At 37.9% G+C, this 23,046-nt stretch overlaps 1 protein-coding gene across 7 annotated transcripts in view; it reads left to right on the top strand.

The window, feature by feature from the left end:
• The window catches only part of DPF3 (double PHD fingers 3), a 233,396-nt gene that overhangs the window by 185,917 nt on the left and 24,433 nt on the right, over positions 1-23,046 (top strand). For 2 of the 7 annotated variants that reach the window (XR_013543815.1, XR_013543814.1), the window contains exons 8-10: positions 2,210-2,338; positions 4,359-5,559; positions 11,074-13,300. Coding sequence is in view for 5 of the 7 variants with exons in the window: in XM_078390886.1 (XP_078247012.1) it covers positions 2,210-2,338; positions 11,074-11,267 (323 nt within the window). In the remaining 2 variants the exon portion in view is untranslated. Of the gene's footprint in view, positions 1-2,209; positions 2,339-4,358; positions 5,560-11,073; positions 13,301-23,046 lie in introns of those variants that run through there. The other 5 variants (XM_078390886.1, XM_078390865.1, XM_020788476.3 and 2 more) reach the window with 3 other exon arrangements.

The following is a 23,046-nucleotide window of genomic DNA, read 5'->3' as shown; positions in this document are numbered from 1 at the left end:
GCAAAATGATAATGAAGCTAGTTTTCAAAGGTTGTAGGTCCTCATTGTAGATAGGCAATACCTGATGGGAGTAAAAAGAATAGAACGAAGAAAAGCAGGCAGAAAATGGTATTAAGATTAATCCTTTCCAGTGTAGAGACTTCTAGGGGCTCTTGATTTTCTAGCTCTTTTTAAAAACTTGGCTGCAAAAAACCCATAGCCCCAATATCAAGAAACCTCCAAATGCTAACTTGGTGCAGCATATAGGGCAGTCTGCTTCACACATCAGTTGCCCAGGTATAAATGTGTCCATTGTTTATGGCCCCTGGCAGTCATATATTTGGCGTTCATGAGAAAGGACCCATGTGCATGTAATTCTTCATGGTAGTTGAGATCCCAGCATGCTAAGGATTTTTGTTTTTGTAAAACAATGGTTCCCAATCTTGGGTCCCCAAATGTTCTTGGACTAAAACTCCCAGAGACCTTCAACACTAGCTGTGCTGTCTGGGATAGAATTATAGTCTGTAGACCCAAGGCTGTTAAACAGCCTCGTAGAACAACCATATACCTCTATGGTAATTATTCATAAATAATGTGCAAATATGGTTGTTGTGGGTTTTTCGGGTTCTTTGGCTGTGTTCTGAAGGTTGTTCTTCCTGACCATTCACCAGACTCTGGAGATTATCACAGTGACAGATAATCTCTCCCCCCCCTTATCACAACAAAAACACGCTGATCACCCTATCTCCTGAAAAAAAGACAAAAGCTGTTCCCACAGCTATAAATACTCAACTATCCAACAAACAGCAACAGGACATGGACAGAGTTCCTACTCCAGTCCTCTGAAGATGCCGGCCAAAGAGACTGGCGAAAAGTCAGGAAGAACAACCTTCAGAACAGGATCAAAGAACCTGAAAACCCCCCAACAACCATCAGATCCTGGCCGTGAAAGCCTTTGAGAATACAATGTGCAAATAGTTGTTAGTGGATGTGACAACAGGAACTTTATTAGAACTGACAATCCTGGACCCTCTTTAAATATGAGCATAAGAAGGTGGTTTTACAGTAGTTTCCTTGTTAGGATCAGGACTGCAGCCCAGGAATTAAGTTGCAGGGAAGTTTCAAAGGACCAGTGTGGTGTACAGTGGACCCTTGACTTACAGACGGCTTGACTTACAGACTTTTTGAGTTACAGACTTCTCAGGCCGCAAAATTTAGGTTTGACTTGCAGCCTGAGAATTGACTTACAGACCAGAAAAAAACCAAAATGGAACAAAAACGGCCTGTTACGGGATTAATCGGTTTTCAATGCACTGTAGGTCAATGGAGACTTGACCTACAGACTTTTTGACTTGAGAACCGCCTTCCAATACGGATTAAGTTCTCAAGTCAAGACCCCACTGTATTGGATTGAGTAATGGACCAGGACTCGGAAGATGTGGTTTTGATGGAAGCTCATGGGGTAGGGGGACTGGGACTGGCAAAACCATTCCTTGAATAGCACACTTAACTTGAGAGCCCTGTTAGGGTTGTTATAAGTCAGTTTAAAGGGACAAGATACAACAACAGCAACAGAAGTTTAAACAGTTTTAGGAATTATGATGCTAAAAACTATTTTTAAAAGGGTTTTGTAAAGCAGTTGGGATTGTCAGGCATGATCAAATGATTTTGGATGACATGTAAAAAAAGTAAAATATTGCTTAGTTCCCCTGGTTGTCCTTCCTTAAAGGATATTTAAGTGCCCTTGGAATTCATTAATTCTCTTGATTTCTGGTTGAAAGAGAAAAAAAAGAGTGAATTCAGCCTAGATTGCATTGAAACAAATAGAACAAGTAGGTTACTGTAGTGAACAACCCTGACCTCACCTGCCCATCACTGCGGAACTTTGACACAGGAGCCAATGAGGGAATGGTGGCAGCGAGGAGAAAGGAAGAGAGTGAAGACCAGGGAAATGGGGACTTCAAAGGTGATTGTGACGATTACCATGATGTTGATGGGCCCCAAAGTCAACTTAGTTTGGATCCAATCCATGTATTGTTTGAAGGTTGTGAGCAAAGGAGTTACAGATCATATTAAATACAATATCTGGCAAGTGTCAACTGCCTTTATTCCTATTATGCGGGGGAGCCTTTTTAAAGCTGGGCACAGTGTTTGTGTCCAGCTAAAGAGGAAGGAATAAAAGGTACACGAATTGCATGTCTCTTGATTCAAGTATATTTGTTATCTGCAGCCCAGAAAGGACCAGATGGAGCCATTATTTCCAACAACTACTGTGACTTCTGCCTTGGAGGATCTAACATGAACAAAAAAAGTGGGCGGCCAGAAGAACTTGTTTCGTGTTCAGACTGTGGGCGCTCTGGTAGGTGATTCTATATTGTAATTTTCTGAGAGCAATGAACATGAATGGTTCGTTTTAACCATGCATACAGAATATGGATTGATTGCTTTGTTTTTTATGACTGGGAATGGCTGTTCATTCCTAGCATATAACTCCGAATGCATATTTTAAAAATAATGGGCTAATACAGAAATGTGTGACCAAAAACAGGGGGTCTTATATAAAAATAGATCTGTTCCTGTTTGTAACCAAGATCTATGTTAAATGAGAGTTTTTGTGTTTAGAAATTGTCACTACATATGTGGTTGCTAATGAGCTGTTGAGATTTCTGCCACTTGGATGATAGGTGGCACACAGTTTACAGTCCTTCTCTCCTCTATATCTGTGTGATGTATGTCTGCCAACAAAGGATAACTCTACATGTGTCTTGTGGGTTAGATTCTAGTCTGCAAAAGCATGTCCCATGACAGACTTGTTAGTCTTTAAAGAAAGGTTCTTAATCACCACAAGCAGATTGACACAGCTGCCCCTCTTGAAATTGTTACAGAAAGACAGCTAATATTGGTCACAGTCCTTCTTAGCTGTTGACTTCTTTTAGCAACAGGCAGTACTTCTAACCTATTTATTTTGTCCAATAGTTTTGAATTTTTGATACAAGCTTTTTAAATTTTTTTTTATCTTTCATGTATGTGAACCAGCTTCAGAATACTGTATACTACAGAAATCTGATTTTACAGTTGGGCTTCATTCCATAGACTAGTATACTGTACTAGCACAGTATACCTGTATATCTGCTTTTTCCTCATGATCTGTCACAGAAAGAAAAATAATAGCTGTGTTCCAATGCATACAATATTTGTTCTTTTGCTTTATTAATTCAAATTGTTTACCAGAGCAAGTTATCTATTAGACAATATTTTGGGTGCAACTGTACAACATTCTTAATTATAATTTAAATGTTACACATTTTGCTCAAAGAATTTTTTTCCTGTGCCAGAAGGAACTATATCAGTGTTGTATTGTTCCTTATATGCACCCAGTAATATCTTTCAGTTATGCATTATTGTGCTCATTGCGTCTCTGACAGGGGCTGGACCATAGTGTCTATTCCAGCTCTACAGTTCTAAGATTTTTATTGTTATATATTATTGTTATATTATATATATTGTTAGAGTTGTGGTTTGATTCCATCACATCTTTATATCAGCATTTTTTTTCATGATTTTTTCCTTCAGTTCTGTGAAACTATGCTAGTAGAACTGTTGGAGAACAAACAGGGGAGCTGGGATTTAACATTTTATTCTTCAAGGGGATGGATCCAGGAATATGGCATATTATGAAACCTGTGTAACCAGTTATTTATTGCATTAAACTGTTTTTTATGTTTTTCTTCAACTAGCTGAAACATTTATTGTAGGCACATTTATATATGAACACTTTGTAAAGATGTAAAATAATGTGTACATTTTGATTTGTTAGTACTGTAAATGGTTTGCACTTTGTTTTGCAAAGGAACCACATCCATTAGGAGATCTGGTGAAGGAAGAGATCAGGATGGTGTGTTTTTAAAAAAGACACAACAAGCTTCCAAATGATATGAGTTATTATGCTCAAATGATAAATTTGGGACAGTTGGTGCCAAAATGAAGGCCAGCCATTGTTACCTTGTACTCTTAAAGGATAATACACAGTAGGAAATCCTTAAAAACTGTTCAAGACCTTTTTTTCTGTGTGTTTTAAACAGAGGAAAAGAGTATTAACCCTTTTGCTGCCTTAGCTTATGGGCATCTCTCATGGTGTAATTTTTTTAACCCTTGCAAATACAATTCAGTTTATACTTCCTTTATTGCTCTTTTTGCTATTTCACTGATTTGTGTTATTGACCTGAGCCATTTCAGATATTTATTGCTTGTGTATACATATATGGCTGGGAGATCTATTTAGCCTAAACTGTTTAACAATGGTAATAATGATTGTTATAACAATATTTATGGTGCCTGTTACTTAACCCATGTGCTGATATATTCATCATACATGTCAGCTCATTTGGGAAGAGAAAGCAGGAAGGAAGAAGCGGCGACAGCACACACTACGGAGGACTTGTTCGGTTCCACATCTGAAAGCGACACCTCAACTTTTCATGGCTTTGATGAGGATGATTCAGAAGAGCCTGTCTCAAACCAGAGCAGCACCTCCCCCTCTGCAAAGAAAAAGGGCAGCTGCTAAAATAACTAATCTCATACAAACTCTATGAGCTATTTCCTGCCCTTTTGGCTATTTTTATTCTTACCGTTGCTATTGCATTTTTATTAGACCCATGATCACCTATGGGTGTGTACACTTAAAGCACAAGTCTAAAATTGTAGAAAACTTCTTTTTTTAAAAAAAAAGGATTTGGTTATCTTATTTTCATTATTTCCCCTCCTTTCTTTCTCTTTGCAAGCCTGAAATGTAGATATCAATAAACAAACAAACAAACAAATAATAGATAGAAGAGAGCAAAATTTCCAAATTTTAATATATATCCTCCAGATTAAAAAAGAGTTGGACACAAAAAATCCACCTCAAATAGTATTTTAAAGTATTTATTTATATATTCTCTCTATATAATTATTAGAAGAAAAAAGCAGTGACAATTTGCTTGATAATTTAAAAGAGAAACAGCTATGGTGTTGATCGTTCAATGATAAGGAACACCGAACCCTTGGCAGTGTGAGTCTGGAACTGTGAAAAGTTTGCACACTGGATTTTGTGACTTCCCACTTTGTAGTATTTCCATCTTCATCTTTAAAAGTTTGGAAAATCAAGAAAGATCATGTCCGGACTCCTTCCAGTGGACACATTTGTATTCCTTCAAGAATCTCTCATCTCTCCCAACTTGGCATCTTTTTACCAGGCACTGCCTCAGTCTTGCTTTACTTCGCCTTCTACGCTGTGGAAAATAATTTCCAAGCACATGTATGGAATACAACCATTAAAGTCACAGATTCTGCAAAGAGGAAACAAATGATGTCAATCATGAAAGAAATGAAATGGGAAAAAATACCTCACATTTCTTTTACTTTACTTTTAAAGTTTTTTTTTAAAAAACAAAACAAAACCCACTTAGTCTTATTTTTGATACCTCTCCTTGAAAGATACCAAAGCAATACTCACTAATCTTCAAAGGGCAGCAGAGAAGATGGAAACTCAGTCTCATTTGGTATTCTAGCAGCATGGAGTTGAACAGCAAGAGTGAAAAGGTATGTTCCAAAATGAATTCGTTTCATACTTTGGGGAAACTCTGTGCTCTGAGCTTGTCCCACATTGCTTCATAAAACCTTGCATGCTGGCCATGTTCCATCAATCATTTCTAAATAACCATGATTTCCCATTTCAGCTAAATTATGACAGTATGATTATTACCTTCAGAATAAATTGGTTTAATATTAAGAATTAACCCTAATCCGGCTAAAAAATTTTCTTCCACATTCTGGAATATCTTTAGTTTTGAACCACTCAGAGAATGAGGTTGGTTAGGAATTTGATATTAATGCTGATACAATCTTGAAAAATATTCTAGGAAGACATGATCTGTGTACAGTATGTATATCTGTGTGAGTGCATATTCTCCTTAGTTATACTGATGAATTTTGAAAAGTATTTTTCTACCAGATCATGTTAGCACCTGCACTCCCATTATAAAATGATCAATGATACGTTAACTTAATGCCTACAGAACTGCAAGGGCCTTGAGTCACTGGAAGTGTTCATTCTTTGCATGCCATGGTATCTTTGGGTAGGGGCAAAAAAGATTTCTGAGGGATTCTCAGCACAGTCATTGCCATTCTGTGTTGTCAGCACTGAAGGTATACATGCCAGCTTCCTATGTCCTTGTGAACATCATCTAGTTATATTGTTTTGTGTATTGCTCCTGCATCTGAACTAATAGTTCAACTCATATTTGCTATTGATTATCATTATTCTGGAGTGCTTCCTAGGATAACAGCCAAGTATGAAAAGTTACTGTTTTTGACTAAAACTCCCAGAATACAACATACTTAAATTCATTTATTCTACTTCATATTTTGTCCTACTGGTGCCTGCTTGTGCTCCGGTATATTTATTTATTACAGAATACTTTGTAGCTTTTCAAGATCTGTACTGTCAAAAACTTTGCTACAGCCAAAAAACCAGCCCAGACCGATTTTTCTTTGGAATTTTTGTTGTTGTTGTTATGCTCCAGTTGCTAACATATATTTGCAAGATGATCCCAAATTTTCCAAATTACACTCCAACATTGTGAAGTTTTTGCTTTGTATATGGTGAACAAAACCTTAAGCATTACTTTTCTTGCATGGGAGGTTAAGGTGCCAGTCCTATAGTTAATGTACACTTTGCAGTTCCTGATTTCAAGGGATTGGAATGTATATTTAACACATCCAGTTTGTGGGTCATTGTTTTGTTTTACATATTTTTTTAGCATATTCTTGTTGGGATTTTTATAGATTCAGAGGGAGGCTGCATCGGCATTTTACCTGCTGTTTGGTTCATTGTGGAGATGGGCTGGTTCAGTCTTAAAGATTGCGATCAAATGATGTCTTTGCTGAATGAACTGGTCCTCCTCTTGGTCCTCCTCCAAGCACACCTTTCCATCACTTGTCAAAGGCTTCTAATTTTGGTATGTGTGAGGGTAGGATTGCACCAGAAGATATGGTGGGTTTCCTAGTGCTGCTATTTAGCTTGCACCAGCCAGCCAAGCTATACAGTCAAGCCCTTACTCTTTGTAGCTTGAAATAATTTTACTGGTATCCCATCTACTCCTGGTAACCATAGACTTGAATAATGGTTATATTGATTGCTTTTCTATGTCTGATTGATATTTTTAGTCAGACTTTGCATTATAGGCCCTGAGTACTTGTGACATATTTTACCTCACAGTTAGATCCACACTTCTGAGTCTGCCATTTCCAGAGTAAAACATTTAGTATTTGTCTTACTAAAAATAACCTCTTGCGGTTCACTTCAGTTTGCTCACATCAAGCTTGTAATGTTTAACGTTCCATTTCTTTCTTTCTTTCTTTCTTTCTTTCTTTCTTTCTTTCTTTCTTTCTTTCTTTCTTTCTTTCTTTCTTTTTCTTTCTTTCTTTCTTTCTTTCTTTCTTTCTTTCTTTCTTTCTTTCTTTCTTTCTTTCTTTCTTTCTTTCTTTCTTTCTTTCTTTCTTTCTTTCTTTCTTTCTATCAATTTCAAGCTCACCTTGATTCATACTTTTCACTTTTCTCTTTGTGAACATCAGTATTCTCTTACTTTTTCAGCTGTAATCCAGTTGCTCTGTAGCAACAGCACTTTTTGTCCTTGGCCTTTGGTCTTCCCTAGCAGCTTGTAGAATGCCTTCTGGCCTGGGAGTGTTATCTTCCACCACTATCTCTCATTTCATTCCGGATGAATCGTCATAGGGTTTTCAAGGAGAAAATATTCAGAAGTAGTTTACCATTGCAACCTTCTGAACAGTATTTACAATGTTAGCTTGAGTTTCACTGCCACTGAATGTGAACAATCTCCACCAGTGTCATCCTCCACTACTGGTACTATCCAATAGCTTCCATTCTAGAATTTTTCAGCATCTATCACCACTGGAACTATTACCTTCTGCTGACAGTAGCCACTGATTTCTGAAGCATTATATCTTGAGCACTCCAAATGCAAACTAAGCTGATGTTTAATGCTTGATGACCAGTTCCAAAATGTGTGAGATTGTGATCAGAGAACTTTTAATATGCAAGGGATTGCATATTATTCTTATAACTAATTCATCCCTGTGTTTATAGGCTCTCCCACTGAATGCTGAGTAAAACCATGTTTTCCCCGACGTTCTCAAACCCCCTTTATTTAGTGCATCTGCCCAAGAGAAGATGCCACATCCAGCTCTGCCGAACCATTTTTTCCTCCTGCCCTCCACTGCAAGGGGACCTGTTGTCTTCTCCCAGAGGCACTGTGTTAACAGAGAAGTGCTTTCTGATAACACCACAAACATGAATTGTATATGAGTGTTGATCTGAATATCGTAATTCTCTCATAATATTCTCCAGCTTAATATGATGAGCACCTAATGGCTGAAAGCATTTTGTTTTAACTATTCTGTCTGAAGTCCCTAAATCCTGAAACTATTTAAAATGAGACACTCTATAGTTTCTGTCTGGTGTGCACATTCTATGTTCTTTCAGTTCACACTTCTCTTTTTCTCATTGTTAGTAGTTGCTCAAAATACGCCATTTTTCTATCTCAGATTGTGGTTCCATAGATCCCTGCTAGTGCCTGCAGCTGATCAGATAGTTGATAAGCACAGCCTGTGCAAGGGACACCATCTGTGATAAATGGCTTTTGTACTTGCTGTCGCATTTTAATCTGGCAAATTCCTTTCTTTTCATCATCCTGAGTGACAGGGACAAAAACGAAATTTGCGATCCAAAGTCTGAAGGTATATTTCTTTGAGAATTTTGTACCATCTACCTTCTGTGTGTTCTGATCATAGGTGAATTAGGGGTTACAGCAAACCTGTAGGATAAACCATGATCTACTTTTGCCTGTTTGTTATGGTTTATGAGCATATCAAAATTTCACTTTGGAATAATTTCCTTCTCATAATTAAAATAATTGCCTTTCAATACTGTCTTGCCAAGTGATATCATATCCTGAAGGAAAGAGACTTAATAAAGGTTTTGAGGCATTTTGTAAAGCAGCTTATAAATTGAGGTTGCTCAACATTTTTGAGGGGAAAAACATTCAGACCTAAGAAAGTACTTATCTTTCATCTAGGCCAAGATTTGTAATTTAGATGTTTACCATCTTTATATCATTCTTACAATTTGGTATTAAATATGGTGTCTGACAATTAGTGTTTTAGAATCTCAAGCATATTAGCTGTCATTTAAGAAAGTTTTAGAATCTTCACAGTTGAACAGATAGATCTGAAAACACATAGACAAAGGTCTCAATTCAGCACATAATTAGGTATGCTTAATACTAAATGGTAGGTGAAAATGTGCCCAAAGTCCAAAGGACCCAAACATCCATGGCCCATGTGAATGCATGTTTCTCTCCAGTGATCTTCAGGACCGTTTCCATATTAATTAATAAACTCAGAATTATATTTCATACTAATGGGTCCTTTAAAAGAAAAATATGTGTGGGAGTGGTGGTGAGATAGTGTGGCCAGAATCCCAGAGGCTTTGCAGAGTCTCACCTTTACATCTCATTGCCTATTCATTCTTTTCTTCTTATACCCATACATTTTTGCTCAAACAATTGACTTATTAAAGGACTTGTAGTTATAAAAGATGAAAATTAAATTTATTCACAATCTATAGTTTTACATTTTTCATATGGATTTGCTTTATTCAATGCTCAATATATCTATTAACTTGCTAAAAAATACTGGAATTTGGCAAGAGCTTAGTATGAGCAACCTTGCTTATATTTCTAAGTTTCAGGATTTAATGTGTCCCTTCTGGAAATACCATAACTTTTGGGTGTCGATACAGTATGTGTCTGTGCCCAAAAGATGATGGCGGTCATGTACATTGGTGATAGGTTGTTGTGGCTATTTTTTGCAGCTCACTGGCTGAGGTGCTGGTTTGCCAACACAATCCTGCAGCAGATGGTTTAGGTAAAGAATAAACTGCAAGTATTTCATTTGGTACTAACATTAAATCAGAGAGCAGTCGTTGCCATATATGGCTTAGAGTTCTTAGGTTTGTTGTTACATGGAACTGCTTAGTTGAAAATCACCTTATCCTGAACTAAATATTACAATTCTTTGTAGTATAGAAGCATATACTTTATTTTATGTTTCTATCAGGCTAATGAGATGCAATAGAATGCAGGGGCCTCTACCTTTTTAAATAGTTGGGCAGATGTTGCATTTTTACTTATCTTCGCAGCATTAGGAGTGTTCTGTGTTTGGGTAAGCTCTCTCTAGTTCTGAGGGATGGCAGGCTGGCTCTATCCTTCTTGAGCTTCTAGTTGGTCCATTGAGACTATATTATTCGGGCTGACTTTTGATTTTAAAAACTTGCTTTTTAAAAATGTTTTAAATCTGTTTCTAAATATTGTTTTAATGTATTTTATGCAAAAAACTGATTATTAAAAGTCACCACCACCACTATCACTTTTGTCTGTTTGGAAGCAATAGCAGCAAGAGGCTCAAAAAGAAAAACCAAATAAAATGAGGATGATGGACAGTTGTCAGTACGCAAATAGTGATAAGTTGCCTTTCACACTCACCAGAAAGCCACAGTTTCCTATCTGGAAGACATGTTCCCTTAACTGGAGAGGTTCTCTTAATCTGCAGATCCTCAGTGATGAGGGACATATGCTTATACCTGAAGGCATATTCTGCCATTTCAAGATTCTGAGATGGAGTAACAACTCAAAACCAATTATAGGCAAACATTTCCTGAGCTTTGTTTCTGTGAAAGAGATAAGAATGGGAATTCATGCCTACTGGTAGATGCCCCCTTTTTCTGACATAAGCAACCCATAGTCCCAGAAAAGGAGGTGTGTCACCCTGAAATAATGGGTTTGATGTGCCCTTTTGGTTTGAACCATGAGCCAATGCTGCTTTTACAAATATTTCTTCCTGCTGTGGTGGGAAAAAAACTTATGATGATAATGGTGATGACGACAGTGATAATGATTTGATGATAATGGTGATGACGACAGTGATAATGAGTTGCATTTTTAGTGTTTCCTTTTTTTTTTACTATTCCTTCTGTAGATAAATATCCTGTGCTCACTTGGATTCAGAATTCTTCAAGAAAACTATGGAAGAAGCCACGTAAGATTAGCCAGGATGCTCTGATCTTCCTCCCATTGCCCGATCCTTTCACACCTGTGTCTCACCCCACACAGGAGCCTGGACTATGGAACGCCTGCTGGCACTTGCTCAGAGAAGTCTTGGGGTTTCCCTAAGCTTGTGCAATACAAAGATAAATGTTACTTTAAAAAAAGCAGGAGGAACAGCAGTAACAAAACTCCTCTTCCTTTAAAAGTTATGTGAGTTTGTGTGTATATTTGTATATATAAATGCAGGGCAAACTGGAACTGATTAATAGTAGAAGAAATCTCAACAAAAAACAGAATGAGTTATTTTATTTATTTCAATATTTAAGAAAAGTAGTGCTGATGTTGCACAGTATTTTTGTTTAAAATGCATTTTACTTAAAAATGTAAAAGATGTTTTTGTGAAGAGGTGACTTTTTCAAAAGCGTTTAATGTTAAAGACTTTTCTTTTAGGGCAACTTTTGAGAGTTATTAAAATAAACATAAACTCTGCTCTCTTTTACCTTAAAGATGGCATTCGTACACATGCTGGGTGTTTTTATTTTTTCAAAGTGGATGTGGTAAGTTAAAAGTTGTTCTGGCTTGTTTTTCTGAATGTCTGCTAATGTTTCATGTGTGGTTGTTTAATTATAAGCAGAAACATTGAACAAAGTCTGTTGAAAAGGAAATGCTGGATTCTAGACAATAATTGTAACTAGGACTTTTAAGTGCAGTCTACCCCATGTCATAGATTAAGTTAAGGTGTTACCATTTCTCAACAATAATGGCACTAAAACTAGGTGATTTTAATAGAAAATTTTTGTATTTTCTGCAAAGTTGTGTTCTAGTAGCTATTGTTCTTGAGTAGCTATTTATCATACTAACAAGTGCTTTCAAAAATAGTAACAATTGTAAGCAATTCAGAACTAAGGAATTGGGAGAATACAGTAGAAGATAAATCTGTATTTCTAAAACAGTGAAAAGTATTTGAGGTAATATTTGGGAATGTTTGGGGGCATCAAAAAGATTAATTTTCATTTTCTATACGTAACAGAGTTTCTACAGTGGGATTTATACACAGGACGTGGTTATTCTCTGTTAATTTCTCAGGACGAACATATGACAAAATGACAATTGGTGCTTATGTGATGACTTCATTTACTCTGCGCCAGAAGCGTAACAATGATCCTGTGAGTCCTTGCATGTGGAAAAGCTGCATTGGAATAGCATATACTAATAGGTTCGCTGAGAATAAGTAATGAACGAGAAGTCAGATTCCAATGAATCCAGAATTGTTACTCAGAAAAGTTATTCTGATATAGCTTGTCCAAGTATATGTGCCTCACCAGATGGTGTCACAAAGTCCATTGTGTGTGTGGACAACAATGCCTTGGAATTGTCCCATGCAATGTGATTCTGTGCATATTTATTTGGAAGTAAGCCTAAGTGAGCTACAAATAATCCCTGTTGATTATGCATATTAAGTACTTAATCTGATATGTAAACTGGTTTTGAGCAATAATTTAACGACTGTACAGAATCATTTACTGAAAATGAAACTTCTTCTGACATTTTGAGAGAAATCATCTCAGCTCTGCTGCTGCGCAATCACTGTGCGTTCACACTGAGAGTCTAGGAGAGTAGAGTCTCATGAAAGTGCATTAAAGGTGAATTGTAGTGGTGCTATAAATTGAGCACACCCAGTTGCTCTCTCAGGGATGGTTGATTGAATCCAGTCCAGAAGAAGGACCAGAGGAGTTCAAATTCAGTAAGTCAAATCTTCATTTCATAATTAATCAGATCTGAGAAGCTAGACGCCCCATTAAAATCAATCCTGAATCAAATCAATGTCAGTAACCCTCCCCTAGCAGGGGTCAATGGGAGAACATTCAGACTTTACTTTAATCAGCTTCACTTGGAAATCTACAGACTCCAGTTAGGTCCCATCAGGAAGAAAAAAACCCACATCCTTATTGAAGATCTGCAAACTGTACTAATTTGTGTTTTGTGTTCAGATAGAAACTACTTACAAGGCACCTCCTGTGTAATTCTTTGTAAATATTTATTCACCCAAGTTTTTTAAAGGAAAATTTGTGAAATTGCAATTGCTGTATATAGTTTATAAAAGTCTTCGTTGTTTACAATGCTGTTCTCCATGCTAAAAATAAAACTTCCTTCTCTTACTTATTTTTGTTTTCTTTTCCCATCTGGCAAAATATTATTGGCTTGCTCATTGTTTGTTTGTCAAATGGTTTTTTTTTAAAAAGTCAAACATAAAATTTAACACACATTTTTGTTTTGGTTTGTTTTCCATTGTTTCTTTGTATTCATGTGCTATTGTGAAAATAGAGTATGGCACATATTTTATATTGGTTCATACTGAGCCGTACCATGAAACCTGCTGCAATGTAGGGCAGGGTGGAGAGACCCTGTGGCTCTCCAGACGTTCCTAGAACACAACTTTCATCACCCATTACCATTTACTGTGCAGTCTGGGGCTGGTAGGAGTTGGGGTCCAGCTACACCAAAAGGCTTACAGAGTCCACACCTTCGATCTAGTACAATGGAGTCCAAAATCTCGGGCAAGTTTTGTCCACAAGTGCACCAGAGAGTTTCTTCTTTGAAGACATCAAGAATTTAGGTTTGGTGCCTTCTGCAGTTAAAGTATTTGCTGAGTCATGGACTTTTAGGTGACTGTTAGGCTCCAAACTCTTCCCCCTTTAAAAAGTGCACTGGAACTTGGTACTTTTGTTCTGAAGGGGAAACAACCCTGTGGGGTCTCAGTTTGGGCCACACCCCTAACCCAAGCTGTCAATTCATATGAGATTTCAACCAAATCTATCCAGATTCTTATTTAGTTGTGAGGACACTCTTTGCCGTAAGCAGCACCCTTGGAGACAATCAGCAGCTTTGTTGCACAGAGGATTTTCAGTAGATAATCTTGTTTTGAAGCATATATCTTTTAAAAGTGTTACTGTTGTGTCATCAGTCCCTGTTGGGAACCTTCTGTATAGATTACAAATAACAGAAAGTAAGGGGTGGAGGTGAAAGCAATAGACATGAGGTGTACATGTCCATAGAAGGACTTTTGTATGTTGCTTTTCATTTCAACAAGGCTTTCATTGCTCAACTTCCTAGGGGACAGTGGCCAAGATTTTAAATATTTTTATAATTGGTTAAGCATGCTCAAACACATTAGCTAGGTAAAAATAACAGAGCCCTGAAAACTAGAACATTGCATTTAACATTGGCTTTGGTGGACTGCAGTCCACTGACCTCAATGTGTTGGATAAAGTAGGCTACAGTCCATGGAAATGTATACTCTCAGATTGTTTTTGGTGTCATGTGGTGACCCCCACCTGTATAGAAATGAATTAAGACATTTACTAAGCTCAGTGCTTACTTCTGAAGCAAACAGGCTCAGAATCAGATTGCCAGTGACAACACCTATTTATTTATTATTTATTTATTTGATATCATTTGTTTAAAAAAAATTCAGTAGTGCCACAATAATTGACAGAAAATTTTAGTAATATTTAGTTAATAAGTATAGTGGGAATCAACTCCGACATTGATATAATAAAACTTAATATTATGTCACATTAACTTGCAGTTCTGCTTCTCAGACACTGGAGCAGATTAATACATATTAATCTCTGTGAATACATGGGTAATATAGACTTAATCCCAATTCAAATAAAGAGGATTTAAATGCAGCTTACCTTGTGTCATTCATGGCTCTGTTATGTATTCCCAAACTTACGGGAACTGTAGAGTGATGCATTGTGTCTTTCTGTAGCCATTTCCAGTTCACATGTGTGTATAGAAGCCTCATAGAAAGGTTTTAACAGTGACTCCTCAAATATTCTCCTACATATAACCACTCCTGTGTAACAAAGTACGGTACCTCTTGCAAATACACTGCTGTGCCACTTACTCTTTAATACACAGTGCTAAATAATATTAAATTTGTCAGAAAAGACAACATTAATTATTTCAATATTCAATTGTTGTTAGGGTGGGTCAAGCCTTTGAAATCGCCTTTAACACTAAGATGAAACTGTTCATGTGAAATTTCTTCGCATGCTTTACATATTTTCTCACAATAGTGCTGCTTGTAGCCTTCCAAATGTGCACTTCTTGAATCTATTATTTTGGCTTCCTAATTGGCTAAGCCGCCCAGAGTAGTCAGTTAACTAAATGAGCGGGGTACATATTCAATAACTAACTAACTAACTAACTAACTAACTAACTAACTAACTAACTAACTAACTAACTAACTAACTAACTAAATAAATAAATAAATAAATAAATAAATAAATAAATAAATAAATAAATTCAATCCTGTGCCCTGTGCAGACCATAGGCAAGATCCAGCAAGGTATATCTGCTTGTGGCAGCTACCCACAGCATCTGCGGAAGCTGGTGGAAGATGCCAACAGAATCAGGAGGGAAGCCATCTTCCCTTTCTCTTGGTGGGATATGGGGGGGGGGGGAATGATAGTCCTAACAATCCCAGCACAAGTATGATACTGGGTTTAGGTTAATATCATAGGCACAGGAGTACACCTGTACCTAGTCTGTTCTTGTCAGGACCTGCCTATATTATGAGGAAGGAAAGTCCTTTTCATGACAAAAAAGTGGTGGTGGTGGTGGTGGTGGTGGATGGGGTGTTTTTTTTTTAAAGGAGAGCCTGCTGTCCATCATTTATCCTTTTTTCCTAAGATCTGCTTACTGGACTCACGTCTTCTGTTGCCAGTGCATTCATCCTTGTTCCAGCTAAGACCTGGAGCAGTGATAATAAGATTGGCTGCTGCTTTTAGGGTGCAAGGAAGATGGAGCTGTCAATCTCATTTTATTCTTGGTGTTACACAACGGCTTGGTTGCTAGGATAGTATTTTCACCTTTTTTTAAAAAAAGTGACCTTCGTCCTATGCTTTTGATGTAAAATGGGTAAGAGTTTTGTTCATCTTTTAGCTCAATACTAGGTGGAGACTCACCAAGCCATTCTAGTTACAGTAAGGTAAAGGTAAAGGTTCCCCTTGACAATTTTTGTCCAGTCGTGTTCGACTCTAGGGGGCGGTGCTCATCCCCGTTTCCAAGCCATAGAGCCAGCATTTTGTCCAAAGACAATCTTCCGTGGTCACATGGCCAGTGCGACTTAGACACGGAACGCTGTTTCCTTCCCACCGAGGTGGTCCCTATTTATCTACTTGCGTTTGCATGCTTTCGAACTGCTAGGTTGGCGGGAGCTGGGACAAGCGACGGGTGCTCACTCCGTCACGTGGATTCGATCTTACGACTGCTGGTCTTCTGACCCTGCAGCACAGGCTTCTGCGGTTTAGCCGACAGTGCCACCACGTCCCCAGACAGTTACAGTACTAAGCTATTATTAAAGGCAGAAACACAGTAAATTGGTGAGGGATGGGGCGGGTAAGCATTGAGTACGCAAAATACCAGCAGGCGGTTATGGAGTGCAATTCACAAAGCAGTTGCTCCTGAAAACACAAATATCCTGGAATCAGATAAGTTAATCAACATGTGTAAATATGACTAAAAAATACTTTATTCATTTTGGCAAATTCCAAAGTGTTTGTAGAACTTTTGTAAAAGGCCACAGTGAATAAGGTAATTTCCACTTTCTGTACATTTTGCATTTCATTTCTTCTTATCAGTTTACACACACAGACATGGGGGGGGGGGGAGGGAGAGGCATGCACCACCCATAGGGTTTTATATATTTACATCCTGGGGTAAACTTTAATGCATCTGCTAGAGTGAACTGTAGTGCATAAACAATTGTGCCATAATAGTTATGTATAAGGTGCCACAAAACTCTCCCCCTGAAGCAGACTGACATGGTTATCTCCTTTGGAAATAATTCCTTAAAATTTGAGTGTGATTTCAGGCCAAAGTAAAGAACAATCATACTCAGTAATACCAAGATTAGAGAACTTTCTGCTTTTTTCTTCTTTTTTATTAAAAGTTTCTACATTTCAGGACAGAAACTCCTTTAATACTCCTGTACTGAATATCATTAGAAATACTTGACTGAGTTCCAATTTAAAGGTCTGCTCTAATGACTGACATACAGATGAGATCAAGCTAAAAAGTGCTACAGAAACAAAGATGTTATTGTAAGTACTGATAAATGAATGACGATTTGAAACAGTCTTTGTGTCTGTTGCTTGCCTTAGAGATATATTGTAGAACTTGTCTTTTCAATATAATTTGCCTACAAAAGAAGGGTATATCTTTGCTGTAGAATGTTTGGATGTAGCTTTTAGAAGTGTCCTTGTCTTTTGCTGTAGTGCTGTGTGTTACAGTTCCAGTTAAGATGAGTGTTCTCATTAGTGCTGTGGTGACACTTTAAAGTAATGTACAGCTTTTGTGCAATTGATCCATTTTAACTTCTTATTTTACCGTGAGTGTAACAAATTACTTGCATTGTACTTGAATCAGCACAGTATATTTGCCTGGTGAAAGCCTCACCCCCCTTGCAAGTGTGCCATCAGAAATATGTCAAATATTATGGACAGGTAGCCATCTGAGAATTTCTTTCCTAAAGTATAAAATTGCTTATGTATTTATTATTCATTTCTCAGTAGCAACTATATTGTCTAGATAAATCTACTTGAGATGCCAAGAATGATTTCAAATTCTCCTTGGGTATATTTTTTTTTAAATACGAAGTTCATGAGGTTTAAATACACCAGCATCACCTCTCACTAGAGTTGCAACACGTAGTTAATTAACTGATTAAATTAATTAATTAATTTCAGCTCTTGATTGATTTAGAAAGGTGTTCTTGCTGAATCAGCCAATAGGTGTCAAACGGGTAAAGGTTCCCCTTGACAATTTTTGTCCAGTCGTGTCCGACTCTAGGGGGCGGCGCTCATCCCGCTCTTCAAACCATAGAGCCAGCGTTTGTCCGAAGACAATCTTTCCGTGGTCACATGGCCAGTGTGATTTAGACACGGAACGCTGTTTAATGGGTGCCCTTTTGGTAGGGGCACCCCACCTTTTCTCTCCCACTGGGTGAATGCCTCATCCCAGATGCTGCTTACCATGGCACCAAAGAACATAATGTAGAACAAAGAGCTGTTAGATGGAGTTGTCTGCCTGTGTTTTGGGTTGAGTGGGTGGGTTTGGCACCACTTCCTAAGCCCTGCTGTCAGGATAGGAAGTAGGAGCACATTTTGAAAAGGATTGATTGATTGATTAAAATCCCTTATACTTCCAGTGGGAGGGAATTTAATCATGTGAATTTCAGATAGCATTCAGATACTTTAAGATTTAGGCAGTGTAGTTAAGAGATCTATCCAAGAAGAATGTTGCTCATTTTATTTATTTAGAAACAAAAGAAAAAACAATACAGGTGGTGATGCATAGCCATTATGATTAGTAGCCATTGATAGACCGATCATCCATGAAATTGCCTTTTAGAGTCATCAAAATGGCAACTGTAATCCTGCTTTGCAGTAAAAGACATGTAAGCTGGCTATTTGGGTAAAAAATCTCAAGGCAGCATAAAAAAAGGAAAACTCAACCACCAAATTTAAAAACCGAACAAAATCAATGATGATCTGTAAATGGCAGTAAAGTAGCAACACAGGTAGAACAATAACAGCAGAATCCAAACTCAACTGTACACCAAGTGAAGCAGGGGGACCTTTAGAGGTCACTGTACTGGCCAGTAATTTGGAACCTTGGAGATATAAATTGGAACAGAGTTCCACAAACCAGTCAAGCAAAACATGGGGAGGTTGGACATGGTGAGTCCAAAGCAGCTCTGACATGCCTCCAGAATGCTCTGAATCAGTCACCACACAGGTAAGCAAAGTGTCAGTGGGGTGTCTGTGCCCTCAGAATTTTCCATGTGCGGCCAGGGAGACTCTAAATTGAATACAGTATGTTGCCCTAGTCACGGAGCAGCCATCCTAAACTACCCTTTGATGTGAGGCTGGGATTGCTCTCTGAAATGGTGTATCAATAGCATTGTTTGACTGGGATGTTTTTTTGTTTGGGAGGAAGTCTTCCTCAGTGCTTCACAAATCATACAAAATCAGAGGACATGGAAGAGCTTGATCATAAACAGAACTGCATGACTTCAACCCCACTAGGGGAGAATGGACTCCTAAAGTGAGTCAAGATGAATACTGGTCCCTGGTGTTTCAGATAGTTCCAAACAGAAGAAGAATCAAACCACACAGCTTTGTGATACAGCAGTTATCAATGAGGTAGGTGTGCAAAGTCTATTTATGTATGTATAACAAAAATAAAAAACATAAAACTTACAGCACCTGAAAGACGAACAGGTTTATTTCAGTGTGAATCTTATTATTATTATTATAATTTTTTGGATTACAATCTGTAATAATCTTCAAAAACAAATTGATATAAATCTGTTAGTCTTTAAGGAATCATAATGTTTCTTGTTTTATTTTTGTCATACACTTTGTTATACAGTTAATCTTTCAGGAATTTAGGGAGTGGCTTTTTACAGTACCAGACCTCTGGTTCATATGGTGCAGTATTATCTACAACAGTGGTCCTCAACCTTGGGCCTCCAGATGTTCCTGGACTTCAACTCCCAGAAATCCTGGCCAGCAGAGGTGTTGGTGAAGGCTTCTGGGAGTTGCAGTCCAAGAACATCTGGAGGCCCAAGGTTGGGGACCACTGATCTACAACATTCACAAGCAGAGTAGCCGTAGCAATAAACTTTCAAAGAGAAGACTTTAATTAGATGCACTTGGACTTGACCTCTCTTCAGCCTGGAACCACATGCTTTTCACAGGCAAGCTATGGCCATCTCCCATAATTCCCCTATAGCTTTTCTTAATGTGTCTGATCTGACATTTTTTTTTAAAAAAAATGCCAAATCAGAAACATTGATAGCAGCTTTTAGAAAGCAACCTTTGCAGTCTCTGCAAATGATTTTGCTAAATCACATTCACTGCAGAGCTTGGAAAAATTCCTTTTTTGGACCAGGGCTCCTAAAACATCCCAACTAGCATGGTCAAGCTAGCTGGGGAATTCTCGGAGTGACGGCCCAACAAGTAACATGTCTGTGCTCTAGTTCACTGTAGCAAGCTGTTTCCCCCACAAAACAAAATACGAAATGGCAACTTTTCTTCAGCTAAGCAGCTCTTACATAGCAATTTTGCTCAGTGTAGAAGTATGCTTTGAAAACAACTTTTTTTTCCTACAGTACTACTAAGACACTCAGGCGTCACCAATTCCGATTCAGTAAGCCTCCCAGTCACAACCAAGTTCACTAACAGCTTGTGCTAAGTGTAGATCATGAAGCTAATGCTAGTAGAGAACTAAAAACAAACAAACAAACAAACAAATAAATAAATAGACATTGGCCTAGGCTCTGGTTATGATGGAAGAAGCTGTCTCTAATTGAACAGAAAAGGGATAAAAAACAACAGATAGATAAATTTTATTTCCTTATTGAGTAGGAGCCCCTTATCAGTAGGCTCAGTACCAATTCACTTATCCACGGTCTGAAAATAGTGAAAACATATTAAAAGAAAAATCCTAGAAGTATATATTTCTCAATATGCAGTTACCAGAACTAGCCACTAGATGGAGACAGAGACTGTATAGTGTTCGCTATAATCTGTGTTTTTCAGCCTCTGGTGGGAACTTGGAACTCATTATCTGAGCTTGGATATGGGGGTCCTACTGTACTTAAAACTGTATTTCACATATTGAAGTATGTCTTTAAAACTCATCTATCAAGTGATTGAGAATGCTGTATGTTTAGTTCTGCCTTTGCTGGATATAACAGCTGTGTTGTGCATTAACATTTCTGTGGATTGCTATTAGGCTAGAACTGTAAAACTGAATAGTGCATGTCCGTATAATGTCAATACCGAGCATCCTGTACACACCTTACAGGAACTGCCCATATGTTTATGGCTTTGATTGCATTTTCACCATTTAATTTTGATTTTAAGATTTTCCGCAGTCTTTTGATATATTCCTTCTCTGTCTGTTTTAAACTTTTGTGTGCAGGGTGTCATCTGCTTCTAGGTATTTATAATTTTCATCACTTGATAGTGATTTTATAATATCATTTTTAAACTCTATTCCATCTAGTTTTTGGATCTTGCCATGTTGTATAGAACTGCAAATTTGTCAGTTCCAAATTTCATTTGAATACCTTCACTAAATATTTGTGCTGTGTTTAGCACAAATATTTAGCACTCTTTTTTCTTAAATCTTTATTTCAATCCATTGAAAATAGCATAACAGAACAATACCTACGTATTGTGTTACAATAATAAGAAATTTCTTGTTCGTAAACTCATATCTTCATACACACAGAGAGAGTGAGTTTACATTATCTCTTTAACTTTTAACATAGTCTCTTCCTTGGCTCATTATTGCATTTTTATGTCTAGCTAATTTACTTAAAATAACCAGCAGTCCAACCAGTTATCCACTTGTTTTGCTTTATTATTTGACTCCAGATAACTTCATAGATATGGCACCCCTTGTTGAAATATGATATGGAGCAGTAATTCTATCTCAGTGGAACTTTTTGCACATAGTTTTAGGTCATCTATGCATGATTGATTTTTCCTGCTTGTTCTGAAATATGGTAGCCCAATCTAGTTTCTTTTAAAATTATTGACATGGGGATTAGTAAGAGGTTAAACAGCAAGGGTGACAGAGTCCCCTTGAAATATTCCTCTTTTGATGCTTTTTTGTTTGTTCAGTCGTTTAGTCGTGTCCGACTCTTCGTGACCCCATGGACCAGAGCACGCCAGGCCCTCCTATCTTCCACCGCCTCCCGGAGTTGTGTCAAATTCATGTTGGTTGCTTCGATGACACTGTCCAACCATCTCATCCTCGGTCCTCCCCTTCTCCTCTTGCCTTCACACTTTCCCAACATCAAAGTCTTTTCCAAGGAGTCTTCTCTTCTCATGAGATGGCCAAAGTACTGGAGCCTCAACTTCAGGATCTGTCCTTCCAATGAGCACTCGGGGTTAATTTCCTTTAGAATTGATAGGTTTGTTCTCTTTGCAGTCCAGGGAACTCCCAAGAGTCTCCACCAGCACCACAATTCAAAGGCATCAATTCTTTGGCGGTCAGCTTTCTTTATGGTCCAGCTCTCACTTCCATACAACACTACAGGAAAAACCATAGCTTTGACTATTCGGACTTTTGTTGGCAAGGTGATGTCTCTGCTTTTTAAGATGCTGTCAAGGTTTGTCATTGCTTTCCTCCCAAGAAGCAGGCGTCTTTTAATTTCGGGGCTGCTGTCTCCATCTGCAGTGATCATGGAGCCCAAGAAAGTAAAATCTGTCACTGCCTCCATATCTTCCCCTTCTATTTCCCAGGAGGTGATGGGACCAGTGGCCATGATCTTAGTTTTTTTGATGTTGAGTTTCAGACCGTTTTTTGCACTCTCGTCTTTCACCCTCATTACAAGGTTCTTTAGTTCCTCCTCACTTTCCGCCATCAGAGTGGTATCATCTGCATATCGGAGGTTGTTGATATTTCTTCCTGCAATCTTAATTCCAGTTTGGGATTCCTCCAGTCCAGCCTTCCGCATGATGTATTCTGCATATAAGTTAAATAAGCAGGGTGACAATATACAGCCTTGTCGTACTCCTTTCCCAATTTTGAACCAATCCGTTGTTCCATATCCAGTTCTAACTGTTGCTTCCTGTCCCACATATAGGTTTCTCAGGAGATGGATAAGGTGGTCAGGCACGCCCATTTCTTTTAGGACTTGCCATAGTTTGCTGTGGTCCACACAGTCAAAGGCTTTTGCATAGTCAATGAAGCAGAAGTAGATGTTTTTCTGGAACTCTCTGACTTTCTCCATAATCCAGCGCATGTTGGCAATTTGGTCTCGAGTTCCTCTGCCCCTTTGGAATCCCGCTTGTACTTCTGGGAGTTCTCGGTC

The sequence above is a fragment of the Pogona vitticeps genome, chromosome 1, assembly GCF_051106095.1.
Source record: "Pogona vitticeps strain Pit_001003342236 chromosome 1, PviZW2.1, whole genome shotgun sequence".
Classification (NCBI taxonomy): Eukaryota; Metazoa; Chordata; class Lepidosauria; order Squamata; family Agamidae; genus Pogona; species Pogona vitticeps.
The sequence above is the reverse complement of the archived record's forward strand: the minus strand, read 5'-3'. Positions and strand labels throughout refer to the sequence as shown.